Below are 12,859 nucleotides of genomic sequence, written 5' to 3'. Positions count from 1 at the left end.
TGTGTGTGTGTGTGTGTGTGTGTGTGTCAACATGTATTCGTTATGAGGTCCGGCAAGCGTGAGTGCGCAACTGAGCGGTGTTTATTTTGCTTACTGATGAACGACACGGATGATTAAAAAAAACCTTTAATGGTTGAAAACAGTCACCTGCAATAATGATTTTACAGATTTCATTTTTTTTTTAATGCTACAGCATGACTTCATGTCACATGACTGTTTCTTTGAAACCAGAGGTGTGAATCTGTTGCAGAAAGTGTTTATTGAACCCCACTTTGTGACTTGCGTGTGGAAAAAAAATGTACAAATCAGAATGAAAGCTAAATAATAATAAATTAGATTTCATTTAAAGAATCCTGTGCATGCTGACCAACATGACAGCATGAAGCAGGCTGTCAGCGACGTGCAGATTTATTTATTTCTGGAGGTACGTGACACATGTCGCTGTGTTCTGCGAGGTACAAATGATAAATATTATTTGGCAATTCCTGATGTGATCGGGCATTTTTCATAAAAGACTGCATTTTTATCCATCTAAGCTGAGAATTCGCAATCCATAATGTAGCATTTAACTGATGCTAATGAGGCAACTAGCGCTAACTAGCTGTACAACAAAGTGCAGATGAGACGGCAGCCGCCTGGGTGGAGGGCAGCTGCGCTGGCAGGGTGGTGGTGGTGGTGGTGCAGTGAGATGGGGATGTTTCAGAAAAGGCACACGGTTGTTTTGTCCTCCATCACGTCCTCAGGACTGCAGCTGAAACTCAAACGAGCTGGTTTTCCACTTGCTTATGTCACCGTCGAGCATGGTGCGCTCCGTGAAGGTCACTCTGCCCTCGGCGTCTATCAGGATGATTGTGTTGGTCCTGACGTGGGGAAGGAACAGTGGTGGGAAATAAATAAATGCAACTTCATTTTGCCCCCTGACCTCTACAGTGTCTTCAAGACACTTTATAGACACTGACCTGGTGCCGTAATGAGGGGTGCGGACGCACACGGCCGACAGGGCCTCAACTATGGGCTTGCTGTAGCCGTCGCCCTGGGTTTCCTGAGCTGGATCGGGTGAGTTCCTGTAGACCCATAAAAGGACAAGCCGGTTATTGTCTGAGCAAAGTGCAGCTGACGCAAAAACAGGTCCAAAGAACAAGACATTTAAGACTCAACAGTTTTCACAGTGCGGCGAAGAGGACGACGTGGTAAAAGTGTTTGGATAATATATTGCATATATGTAGATGCATTAAATATAAACTCCTGCAGAGAGAGGCTGATCAACTATTAAAAGTCAGGCAAATTATAAATAAAACTTTATTTAAAAACATTAAAAGACAAATTACTTGTTTTGTGTAACATGTAGATTATAATAGAGTATAATAGTTGCAGTTAGACCCATACTCGTAGTGACATTTATTTATTCACATCACAAAGGGCAACCAACTGATGTTTAACTGTCACAGCCATTAGCAGCAGCAGCAGTGCAGGGTTAGTGGGAGATTTAAAAAAAAACCCGAAACACTCTCCTTCACACAGGGGCGGGGGGTTGGTGGGGCTGTGCCACACACTCACAGGTCCTCGTTGTTCAGGACGCCGAGCAGCTCCTGCACCAGGCCATCGCAGGACAGTGACTGGTCACTGACCACGCTGCTGAAGTGGCGCCGGCCCTCCTGCACTTTCTTCCACGGCGTGTCCAGCAGGGAGTTGCTCAAGGTGTAGATTCCTGCTGCGTCACACACACACACACACACACACACACACACACACACACACACACACACACACACACACACACACACACACACACACACACACACACAGGGGAGCACATTGAGTGATTTACTGCGTCGCATCAGAGCGGAAAAGTCAGAGGCAACGTGGCAGAGAGGAGAGTGTTTAGAAATAAAATGGTTCCTATGGCAACCAGCTTTTTATTTATTTATTAAAAATAAATAAATAAATAAAAAAAACACCAACAGCACAGACCTGGCTTGAGATGGATGGGCTCGGCGCTGCCTCTGTTTCCATAGTAACACACCACGTCTTGTTTGGCTCTGCACGGGACACAGTGAAAGGGGAGAAATTAGAGATTGCATTCGCCGACTATTCAACCGGCTTCGGTTCTTGTTCGGTTGTGAGGGCTCCCGATGGGTCTCAGCAGACTTCAAATAAATGCAAAATGCGGCGACGTTGAAGGCGGCACTCTGGGGTGAATCGCGAGAAAACGGGCGCCCAGAGTGACGGAGGAATATCAGCACGGCTCCAGACAGTAATAATGACCAATTTTCAATTTTTGGCAATTTGGGAAACAACAACAACTAATATCATAGCTAATTGCCGCCATTTCGGCTCATCACCAAAGGAACAACTGGGTAAAATCAAAAAATAAATAAATTAGAGCTGGAAACACAACAGAACTCCTTTGGGGATGTGTGCTTTTTTTCTTTAACACATTTCTTTTGCAAAGTCCTCAGTTAGGGAGAATTTATTCAACCCCCCCCCCCCCCCAAAAAAAAAAAAAATGATCTGACTGACATCAAGGGCATTTGTGGCAGCTCTGGTACAGGATAGTGAATAATAAATCATGACCGGCTCCTTTGAACTGTCACAGGAGTGAACACTTTTTGATGTCGGGTTCATGACAGCCAAAGCGCCGGCGTCAGTCATCCTGAAATGCGGCGCAACGCAACGCCGCCTCAATGCCAAACGCCTTGGAAGGTTTCCCAGCCCAGAGTTGGTGAAGCAGCAGTGGAAACGCGCTGCCGCCGCCGAGGCTCGTGGCTCCGGCCGCTCTGTGTTACTGGAAGCTTTCACCAGCCAACACGCGCTTTAATGTTTGGGTCAAGACCAGGAGGAATTTGGGTTTTTATTTTTGTTGTGGGAGGGCTTGATTGGTCAGAAAAAGCAAAATGCATGTTTAAATGAACGTACGTGTTGGACTGCTGACTGCACAACCACCCGATTTATTAAATAAAAAATAAATAAAAATCCTCCTCCTCTTCCTCCTCCAGCTGTGGAGTTCGAAGCAGCCAAACTCAAACAAATGCCGGCTCTTCCTGTGTTCCTATGGCTACTGCGAACATGGCGGCGGCGGCAGCAATGTTGGCAAATGTTGACTCGGACGATGGAGCCCGTACACGCGCTCGTGTGTGTGTGTGTGCAGGCCCCAGCGATGGGTGGTTGCCAGCCAGATGGCGACGGGTAAACCTGCAGGTGAGCGGAAGCGGAGTAATCGGAAGAAGTTTTTTTTCCTCCCGATGACGGATCAGCTGACGGCAAAGATGTCTGAGATCCCTGGCGTAATGACCTACAGACGGCGGTGGAGAGGCGTTGGGCGTACCCCGAGCGTGCTTGTGCACGCTGTACATGTCGATTGGAGGTTTGAGTTGGTAGCAGATGGAGGAAAAAGTGCAGTTTGGCCAGAATACTGAGGAGCCGGCCAGGTGTGTGGAGGCCTGATGAGGGCAGTGATGAGGAAACAGCAGGAGGTGACGGCCGGCGGGCAGAGACGGCAGAGACGGAGCGCCGTGGATCGATACGCCGGCTAGGAGGCGCTCTAATGAAGAGAACGCTGCTGAGCTGGTTCTCCATCAGCAGCTGGGGCTAAATCACAGCCCTGGGGGCTGATGAATGAACAGCCGTCAGCGCAGCGCTGCTCGGAGCTGTTGATCTGGATGTCAGAAGATCATTTGTTTCAGTCAACTCCAGAGCAAACAGTCCCTTTAAAATAAAGTCTTGTTTGCTCTTTCAGTGTGTTAAAAATGAGTTTTCTGTCGCTGCACTGCGGTTCCTCTTCTTCTTCTTCTTCTTCTTCTTCTGTCGAGACGAGCGGCTTTCAGCCGCCGCTTTGCTGCACGCGGCTCGGGGCCTGCCGGCCGCTTTTTAAAGTACTTTCTGACATTGTTTTTCTAACGCAGCCACACTGGCCGGGCGGAGGAACTGCTTTAGGCCGGGGCGCTCGTCGGCAGGCGCACATCAGAGGCAGACGCTCATTAAAATGGATCATCTCTGGGCACTGGCTTTAAAGTGAGCGACAAAGTTGGATCAAAGAAGTCTATAGAAGGGAGTCAGAAGAAATGTTGGACGGGGATCCCTGAGAGCATCAAACACGCTGCATCTTAGCTGAAAATGTTAATATATATATGGCAGGAGGTCTGCTGAGGCCTGGCTGGCTGGCTGGCTGACTGACTGCGAAGCTGGCGAAATTCCACTGACCAATGCACTTGTAAGCACAACTCCACATGGTTATAGATTATTAATCAAAGCAGAGTTAGTCCTACAAGCCTCACCATTAAAAAAAAAAAGGGAAAGCAGAGCCGTCCAGGAATTTATTGCTCTGCATGTGTGTGTTAAATCCTTCTTTTCCACATGCGTCTCACGACAGCTCGTCGTTGACGGCGTTGAAGGAGGAGAAGAGGAAGAGAATCTCTCGCGTGGATATCAACTCCTCATGTCTCTGCTCTGCACATCCATGACAGAAACCCGACAGCAACATCAGCTGGATCGATTTGACATGTGAATTCCGGCAGATCCGTCTGGATGAAGCCCGGCCTGATTAGTTTTTCAGCTGGTCTCATGGGCGGAAGATGATCAGAACCAAACGGCTTCTTCTGACGGGACGGAAGGAGGATGCGGTGGTGGGGGAGGTGCAGTGCAGCAGGGTCAGTTTGATGGATGAAGTGCACTTTATTTGGTGAACCTGTTGCGCAGGATGCTGAACGTCTCCTCAGTCTGTCCAGAGGTCAGAATCCAGGTATCAACGACATGAAAGCCTGGATCCGTCCAGCCCGGTGCAGACTAATGTCTTCTAATGGAGAGTCCTGGCAGGATAACACAGCACGCCAAGCTGGAAGACCCTCAAACTGCTGGATTCAGAGGACGGCACAGTCACCAGATCTCAGTCCAACAGAACCACCGGGGGGCAGCGGTTTGGACGTGCACGCCGCCAACAGAGCCGCTGCCGTGGCCGTCTCACTGCTAGTGGTTTCCATCTAAAGTAGTGCTGTGGTCAAAACGGCAGCAACCAAGACCAAGACATTATCAAGACTAGAGAGTATTGAGATTGAGACGAGACCAAGTATCTTTTAATCATTTTCTTTAACATTTTGCTGCTTTGCCAGCCATTTTGAACCATTTAAAAAAAAACAAAAAAAAAACTTAATTAACTAGGGAGAACCGTGGCCTTGCGGCTTCAAAGGAAAGGGCCAGCCAGTTCCGTCAGCATTGAAGGACGACCGTATTTACATTCACCACACAGACGGTGGTAAGCGATGTGCGGCTGCTGTTCCAAACGGAAGCGAGAGCCTTATGCAGTGGGGAAAAAAGCAATGCAATCTCCCCCTTTGCCTCGAAGCGATGCTAAAAATGTGGAGGAATAGCTTGCACTGGGCACAAAGAAAATCCCCAGATGAGGCCGGGTTCCTGCTCCAGGCGACGTTACCAGGATACACGGATCATGACACCCAACCGCACTGTGCAAACTCAGATTTTTCTTCCCTTTCTCCTCCCCTTACCCCCACCCCCTCCACCCCCACCCCCAACAGGCACAAGGTTTAGCGAGATAGCACGATGGAGCTAAAACCTCCAACCTCATGCTGGCAGAGAGAGAGAGACACCCCCCCTCAAGCAAATGGTCCACAGGGGCCTCCACCATGACAACCACCTTTGCTGAGCCGAGCGCTGATCCCGCTTTGATTCATTCCCCCTAAAACTGATCAGCAGTGCAGTCAGGCTGCTGAAGAAAGGAGCGGGGAGGGGGAATGAAGAGGAAAAGAAAAACACACAATTTGAGAATTCCGTCTAGACTTTAAAGTCCAACAAGAGTAACCTGAGAATTTTAATGCTGCCTTTTTCACAGCTCAGCACCTGAGATTTCTTTTCAAGCTCGGCCTGTTAATGGCCGCAAAAAAGGAGGAGAAGAAGAAGAAGGTGAAGAAGGAGATGTAGAAAACTCGACTGCCGTGGTTTCATTTCACAGTAAGGCTGCAACTCAGAAGAGTCGCAGGCCACACACGCACGCACACACACACACACACACACAAATCTCATATGTGGTGTGCAACAATCTAGCAAAGCCCACACAGCAGCAGAGAGAACACTCCATGCCCCGTCTCCCCTCCAGCCAGAGAAATAAAAATCTCTACTTGAAAAGGCCTGCCGCCAGAAAAAAAGACAATATTCTACCCTGTTGCAGATCTTTAGGTTATTTTATTTTTTTCAAATATTTTTTTTTTTTTAGTGGAGGAGGAGTAGGAGGAGGCAGCAGGACACAAGCTCAGCCGTCGGCGAGGACGAGCTCCAGCTGGAATGAACCTCAGGCGTCTAGTGCTGTAGGGAGGTTTTCACAATGTCACTTTCCCCTCCGTCTCTGTCAACCGAAAGGTCAGAAGGCTGCCACACCCTACCCCCCCGCCCCCCACCCCGGAATCTTCCTTAAACCCCGGAGTGAAAATGCTTGCATTCCATCTTCCACTCACTTAAACTCTGCTGTGAGGAGGTTGAAACCATTGTACAGGTGGCCTTCTGTGGACACCTTCTTCAGGTAAGAGTAGCTGTCCTGGTCCTTGTCTGTCAGGTAATTGGACACCAGAAATCCTGGAAAAATGAAATCAGAAAAAAAAAGAAGAAAATTGGACAACTTTAAAAACTTTCCCTAAGCGTCAAAACAATGGCAGTCAAGGGTAACCATGTGCTTTAAATGGCAGAAAGCACTTTGATGCGTATTGACTTCTTAAAGGCACAGTCCCAAGGACGGGCGTGTGGTCACCTCGTCCCTGGGCGTCAGGGTTGAGCCGAGCCTCCAGGTAGTTGGTGATTGCAGCCAGCTTGCCACGCTTGCTGATGCCAATCCAGGTGCCTCCTTCCTTCCCATATTCCAGGTCCAGGCCTGGCAGGGGGAGGAGGGGGGGGGGGGGGTTTACAAACATGACAAACGTGGGTAAAAAAAAATGTCTTGCACAATGAATGGAGCTGCTTTGTTTCCTTGCCAAAGGCGAAAACCACCATTGTCCTTTGAGTCATCAGCTGCGTTTGTCTTATGGATCGACAGACTTGGCACAGGTCAGTGTTACACGTTATACCCCTTTTGCAGCGTATTTAGCCCTCTCTTTACAGCCTCCTGATAAAAAAAACATTTTCATTCAACCTGAAACGAAATGGCCAATGATAAAAGCTGGAGACATCACGTCGCTGCCGTTATTTGCATCCAACTGTTTTTCCCCGTTTGACGAGAGCAGCTTCTTTAATCGTGATTAAATAAATAAAACCCCGATTAAAATCTAATTGCCTTGCCATTTCTCTTCAGCGTCCCTTGTCTTCTCCCGCCACATAAATAAGGCAGCGACTCTCGGGAGTCTCCTCTGCTTCCTGCCGATCGATGAAGACGCGTCCACTTGCGCCCGGCAGAGACGGCGGTAGCTGCGGCGGCGGCGTCTTGGGCCTGTGGGAGTCCCAGCGGAAGGGTGGCGGGACACCACTGGGAGCCGTAGCTCAATTCCCTTCCTCGTCACGCTACGCCTCCGGCCCCCCCCTGGCCGGCTGGATAAGGCAGAGCCATTTATTTCTGTCGCGTTGCATAAAGTCAGCCATCAATTAAAGGCCCACGAGCGGAGTCCTGACCCCTCCATTACGGCCGGGGAGACGGAGACGGATGAACAATGAGGCTATCTTTGTGTTTCCTCGTTGAGCAGAAAAAGCATGATTGATTCCCCCCCCCCCCCCAACCCAGCGCTTGGCTGTAATGTGTGTTGGACGTCAGTCAATTAAATATGGTTTACTGCAGTCGGGGATGTCTTGCGATGGCGAGGGACGAGGCAGAGGAGTGGAGCCTCCGCTGATGGAGCTGGATTTGGTGAGTGTTTAATGGTTCCGCGCTGAGCGGAAATTCGTTTCAGTAATGATTAAAAAAAAAAAAAAAAAAGAAAAGAAAAAAAAAATCAATATTCTGTGTCTCTATCCTGTCAATGAACTCTGCAAGAATGAGAGAAGCTCCTCCCTGTAATGCTCTTCCTCAATAAATTTGGCTAATTTTGGCCTGGGGAAGATCCAGCAAGCAATTGTCAGTTTCAGCAGCAGGCTGTAAACAGAGGGTTGAATATGATGCTTTCATGAGGTTGGGTTAGGGTTTTTTTTGTTTAGGTTTTTGTTTTTGTTTTTAATGATAACTAGTAGGAGTAAGAAGGTAGACAGGATCTACTGTATATTCAAAGCCATGCATATTTGGAAATTGTGTGTAATTTTCAAATTTGTAACTGATAAATATACAAGGCAAGGAACATTTTCTGAACATTATCTGGTATGTCTAGAAATAAAAGAAAACATGAACATGCTCTTCACAGCACAACAAGTCAGACAAGAACTGTGACGAATGACAACATACACATGTGTAAACATGTACTGGTTAAACGGCCCGCGGGTGAGCCTTGGAAAATCTGAACAAACTAAGACGACCTGCAAAAAAAGGAAATAAATCAGTAATCCTTTCAGATTATGATCATTTCTTCACCGCGGCGAGGCGGACTCACTGACCGCTGAGGATTTCCCCGTTGGCGCCCCAGAATTCGGCGGCTTTGGACGGCCGGCTGTAGAACTCATCTCTGTTCGCAGCCAAAATCAGCCTGGAGAAAAAAAAAAAAAAAAAAAAGGGAGAAGATGAAGAAGGGAGAGATTTACTCGACTCGCTGAGACTCACTTTGGCCCTCCTGGGAGGCCAAGACGTGTAACCGGCGCTGACCTCAATGACTCAGTCACGGTGATGCACACATGATACATCACCTGGAAGGCTGATGGGGCTGACAAGCAGAATACAGAACCTTAACGGATTTTTTTTTTTTTTTTAACCCCCCCCCTGGAATTCTTCTGCACGTGGATTGGCGGCTGAACGCTGTCTGACGCGAGGAAAATTGTCATTTTCAAGTTGGATTCACGTGTTCTTTCTTCCGATTCTGTCAAAAGGCTGCAGTGCTTCTACGATAATTTTAGCAGATGCACCACAAGGTCGAGCACACACAGATAGAACGAAGGTCGTCCGATGACGACGGAAGCACAACGGACCAAGAGGAACAAAGGCCTCCAAAGTTCAAACCAACCGAAGAGACGCACAACAGACAAACAACGTGCAACAAGAAGTAAAATACACAGCAAAGACACTGAAGGGTCCAATGAGGGGAAACTGGTTGCACAACACGCAGGAAACGTCTGGTTGAAATCAGGGGGCCAAAGAAGTGCATTTGTTGTAAACCGACTACAATCCTAAACACACAATTAACTGGAGAGAGAAAAAAAAAAGCGACTAATGAATCAGAGTCTGCAGACAGGCTTTGAAGGTGTGAGCGAGCAACGCCGGGACCTGGAGCTCCTTTGCAGTTTGCAGAGGAACAAAGCGCACATGGAGGCAAACGTGTCGCCCAACATCATCCTTTGACAACCTGCGTCGCTCATCCACCTTTCACAAACACACATCATAATTTAGTGTAATTACAGCCTGGAGGTGTTTAACTCCCGGAGCTGCTGCAGAATATGTTTACATTTGTAATGTTCCTGCACACAAACACAATCGTCAAGTCACGCAAGTCACACCATGAACATTTCCAGAACTTGGAACGCAGGATGGTGTGGAATTGATGCAGATTGCGCGTGTGCCCCAGCGTGCACCCGGGGGAAAAAAAATTATCTTCACATACAAGAGGGAGAAAATTCAACCTGGCAACAAGGACCAGGATCAGGATCAGGAGAGGGGAAATTTCAAATGCCTGTAAATGACCTGCGGTTTCTTTTTTTAATGTGCTAAATGGAAACGGGGTTTGTAGCAAACCAAATGGCGTGTCTGGATGTTGGGTTCCGGAACGTCAGAAGCCACACAGCCAAAGTCGTTGCGCAACGAACAGATGAGCCAGTAGATGACGTGATATTAATGCCTAGACCGTGTTGACAGATTGACCAATGCTGTGCAGCATACTGGAAGCATATACAGCTTTTCTGATGCAAAAACACCTTCATTTTTTTGTTGCCACGCTTTCAGCCCATTCCCTTCTTGTTTGATGGCATTCAAGGACAAGCTTGAGATCAAATGTTGCACTTCTGGTTTGGACAGTTTGGAATAACTTCGCTGCTTCACCTCGGCCTCGAGGCTGAACGGTGAAATGCCTGCTGCAGGACACCACCAGGGAAAATCATTGAATCATCTGTTGGTGCCGCAAACTTGTTGTTCCCTTCTTGTTAAATGCACAACAAGACCACCCTCTGCAAACGGTCACCTAAAAATAGCAACGAGGACACGATGTGCTTCACCTTTCCTCAGGTCCACAGCCAGCGACGAGGACTCACCAAGCGCACTTCTGACACAGTGTCCGGAGGCAGGGTCAGTCCTAGGCAGGAGAGGACGGGCTGAGGGGAATGGGCCGAGGACGAACTCTGGCCGGCCAGCGGCGGCTCTCCACAGTTAGCGGACTATTAAACAAGCCACCAGTTCTGCAGTGAGTGCAGGGAAGGACCGATCCAAACCGATCCGTGCTATAATTCACTCTGCACGGAGGGTTGAGACCGACGAGTGATGTTGGAATGTGTTTAATGTTCACGCTACGTGCATAATGTGACAGGGTGAAGAGCAGGGCAGAGTGCAACAAGCTGTTGCATTTAACCACAAAACTGTATCAATTATATGGTTTTTTTTTATAAAACTAAATAAACTGAAATAAACTAAAAAGAAAAAATGTTGTTACTCCAGTATTTCAAACAAACTGACATGTATATATTTATTTTGTTTGCTTGACTTCAAGTAAAGCACTGACAGCACAGACTTTCGGGATGCTGAGCCAAAAAAAACGCAATGATTTCTTTTCTTTTTCACTTTTATCCTTTGGCTGTTTTTGTGTGTTTTTTTGCAGTCCAGTCTCAGCCTGGTGGTTTCCAGAAGTGGCAGACATTGCAGCACGGTCTGACAGCGACAGCAGGGATTTCTTAACCTGAATCCATTTCCCCGATATTTATTTTTAAACAGTATTCTAACGTTCCTTCGCTGGATGCCACACAACACATGATGCAAACAGTGTGAAATCCCGAATACCCACAACGGAGAGGGAAGATTCTGGCTCTGACAGAATGGAATATCACTTGCAAAATATGTCTACAAGCCTCTCAGAAATACAGCCAAATAAAAATGTGAATGTTTGCTCACCTGTAGGCATTTTTGGATGCAGGCCGGGGGTCAAACTTGAAGAAAATTATACACATGGATGCAGCTGAAGGATAAGTTCCCGTCAAACCGGCGTCATAACTGATGAAGAGTTGGACAGAATGGAAACTGGTGAGGTGTGTTAAATGAATGGGCGTGTGTCAGTAGTGCTCTCGCCAAGTGTAAAGTTTTTATTCAAGAAGTTTCCACTGAGGGACATAGACTGATATTTCAAGCATGACTACAATGTCTGCCATCCAATATGCACAAGGTAGGGCATTCGTCTGTCTGCAGTGCACTGACGGAACTTAACACATACGATAAAACAACAATCCCGTGATTTGTGAAACGCTACTCTCCAACTGCTGAACAATGAAGATGGGTTAGTTTAGACAGTACTTTCTCCGCTTTTATAGCAAATTGTGTGTAGCAGGGTGGAAAAAAAACCCATTGTGTGATACTTACATGTTGCACACGTGTGTAAGTCAAACAATGGGAGCATCCAGAGCACATGCTGTGGACACGCCTGTAAATGTGTGAGGCGTTGAGGATAAAGTCAGTCACAAAGATTCCAAATATCAAGTTTGTATCACAACAACCAAAGTATTTTTAGGACTACTACTGCTGCTGCTGCTGCTCACCATCAATTAAATCAAAATTGTTTATGTGTATACATATGTATTAAATAAACTGCAAACTGCCCACTGTCCTCTTATAGGAAAGTTTTAATTTTCTTGTCTGCTCCATTCTTGCATTCATACCAGTTTACTCCTTTCCATTTTTTTGTGAATCATCGGTAATATCTCAAAAAAATAGATCTCCACCTTCTACGTGATTACGACTCAAACTTTTTAAGGCCATCAGTACAGAAGTTGCAAAGGTGAGAGGTAAATCAGGAGAGACAGTTAAACGACACCTGTCAATCGAACAACTGACAGATGTCACTGTGCAAAGGTTGCAGGTAGCTGCTACAGCTCTTGCCTGAAGATGAGCTAACCACCAAAGGCTTTGACTAACTAGCTGTCCTGTGACATTTGCGAGGGACGGAGCCGAAAAGGATCGTAGGTTTAAAAAAAAAACAACGGGCAGGTCAGTGGACAAAGTGAAACCTAAATATGTGGCTGGTTCAAGCAAAACACGGCGAGCTAGCTTCGTCACAGCACAATGCTGAGGCAGAAACTAGCTGTCGTTAGCACTTCCGCCGTGGACAACAGCGGAGTGAGAGGAACACAGAGCTAGTCCCTTACCGTGACTTTTGTCTGGGCGCGCTCGCTGACAGCGTCGGTTCAGCTGACCGTCACAAAACTGGACAGTGTCGCCCGAGTTGAGAAGCTTTTAACTCGATGTTGACAGCTGAGAGAAGAGGCGGGTACAAGTGGGCACCGCCGCTTTGGGACTCGGGTTGTCCCGCATGCAGCGGGGTAGGGTTAAATTCCGTGTCCTGGGCGTAACCCCGCCCGTTTCGGCTTTAGAAATACACAAAACGAACGCACGCCAGTGAAGCGCAGCAGATCAGCGACGCGGAAGGGGATTTCCGTCTACGCAAAGTCTTTTTCAAAATAAAAACGTTTTCAGGGGTCATATTTACATTATGTTTATAATATGTTGCGCGCTTCTTTGTTAAAACGAGGTAATAATGGATTTGGATAATGAAACCGCACAACCAACCATCTCAGTCTTTAAAATATTTATTGTCATCAGAAA

At 47.3% G+C, this 12,859-nt stretch overlaps 1 protein-coding gene across 4 annotated transcripts; it reads right to left on the bottom strand.

Annotated features, from left to right (window-relative positions):
- Positions 1-116: 116 nt before the first annotated feature.
- tango2 (transport and golgi organization 2 homolog (Drosophila)) lies at positions 117-12,593 on the bottom strand. 4 transcript variants are annotated; one of them, XM_076048271.1, is made up of 10 exons: positions 12,403-12,583; positions 11,621-11,681; positions 11,159-11,257; positions 8,512-8,600; positions 6,752-6,871; positions 6,462-6,579; positions 1,972-2,039; positions 1,558-1,711; positions 960-1,064; positions 117-860 (listed from the first exon to the last, which is right to left on the bottom strand). In XM_076048271.1, exons 3-10 carry the CDS (start codon positions 11,212-11,214, stop codon positions 740-742), a joined length of 831 nt encoding a protein of 276 aa, XP_075904386.1. In that variant the 5' UTR covers positions 11,215-11,257; positions 11,621-11,681; positions 12,403-12,583; the 3' UTR covers positions 117-739. The 4 variants fall into 4 exon arrangements, with proteins under 4 accessions (XP_075904386.1, XP_075904388.1, XP_075904384.1 ...); XM_076048273.1 differs by having other exon boundaries at positions 1,558-1,708; positions 12,403-12,581; XM_076048269.1 differs by having other exon boundaries at positions 117-1,064; positions 1,558-1,708; positions 12,403-12,593.
- Between the last annotated feature and the right edge of the window lie 266 nt (positions 12,594-12,859).

This window comes from Nelusetta ayraudi, unplaced genomic scaffold (assembly GCF_046127955.1).
Source record: "Nelusetta ayraudi isolate G7.1 ecotype Tasmania unplaced genomic scaffold, CSIRO-AGI_Nayr_v1 ptg000098l, whole genome shotgun sequence".
In the NCBI taxonomy this organism is placed as follows: Eukaryota; Metazoa; Chordata; class Actinopteri; order Tetraodontiformes; family Monacanthidae; genus Nelusetta; species Nelusetta ayraudi.
Note: the sequence above shows the minus strand (reverse complement) of the source record. Positions and strands in the feature narration are given on the sequence as shown.

What these genes read in the sequence shown, in the direction of transcription:
- tango2 (XM_076048269.1), bottom strand. Translation starts at nt 11,214, where the DNA reads ATGTGTATAATTTTCTTCAAGTTTGACCCCCGGCCTGCATCCAAAAAT. An exon ending in CCCTGACGCCCAGGGACGAG is followed by an intron (nt 6,580 to 6,751) that starts GTGACCACACGC and finishes TCATTTTTCCAG; the next exon opens with GATTTCTGGTGTCCAATTAC. An exon ending in GTCCTGAACAACGAGGACCT is followed by an intron (nt 1,065 to 1,557) that starts GTGAGTGTGTGG and finishes ATGGGTCTACAG; the next exon opens with GAACTCACCCGATCCAGCTC.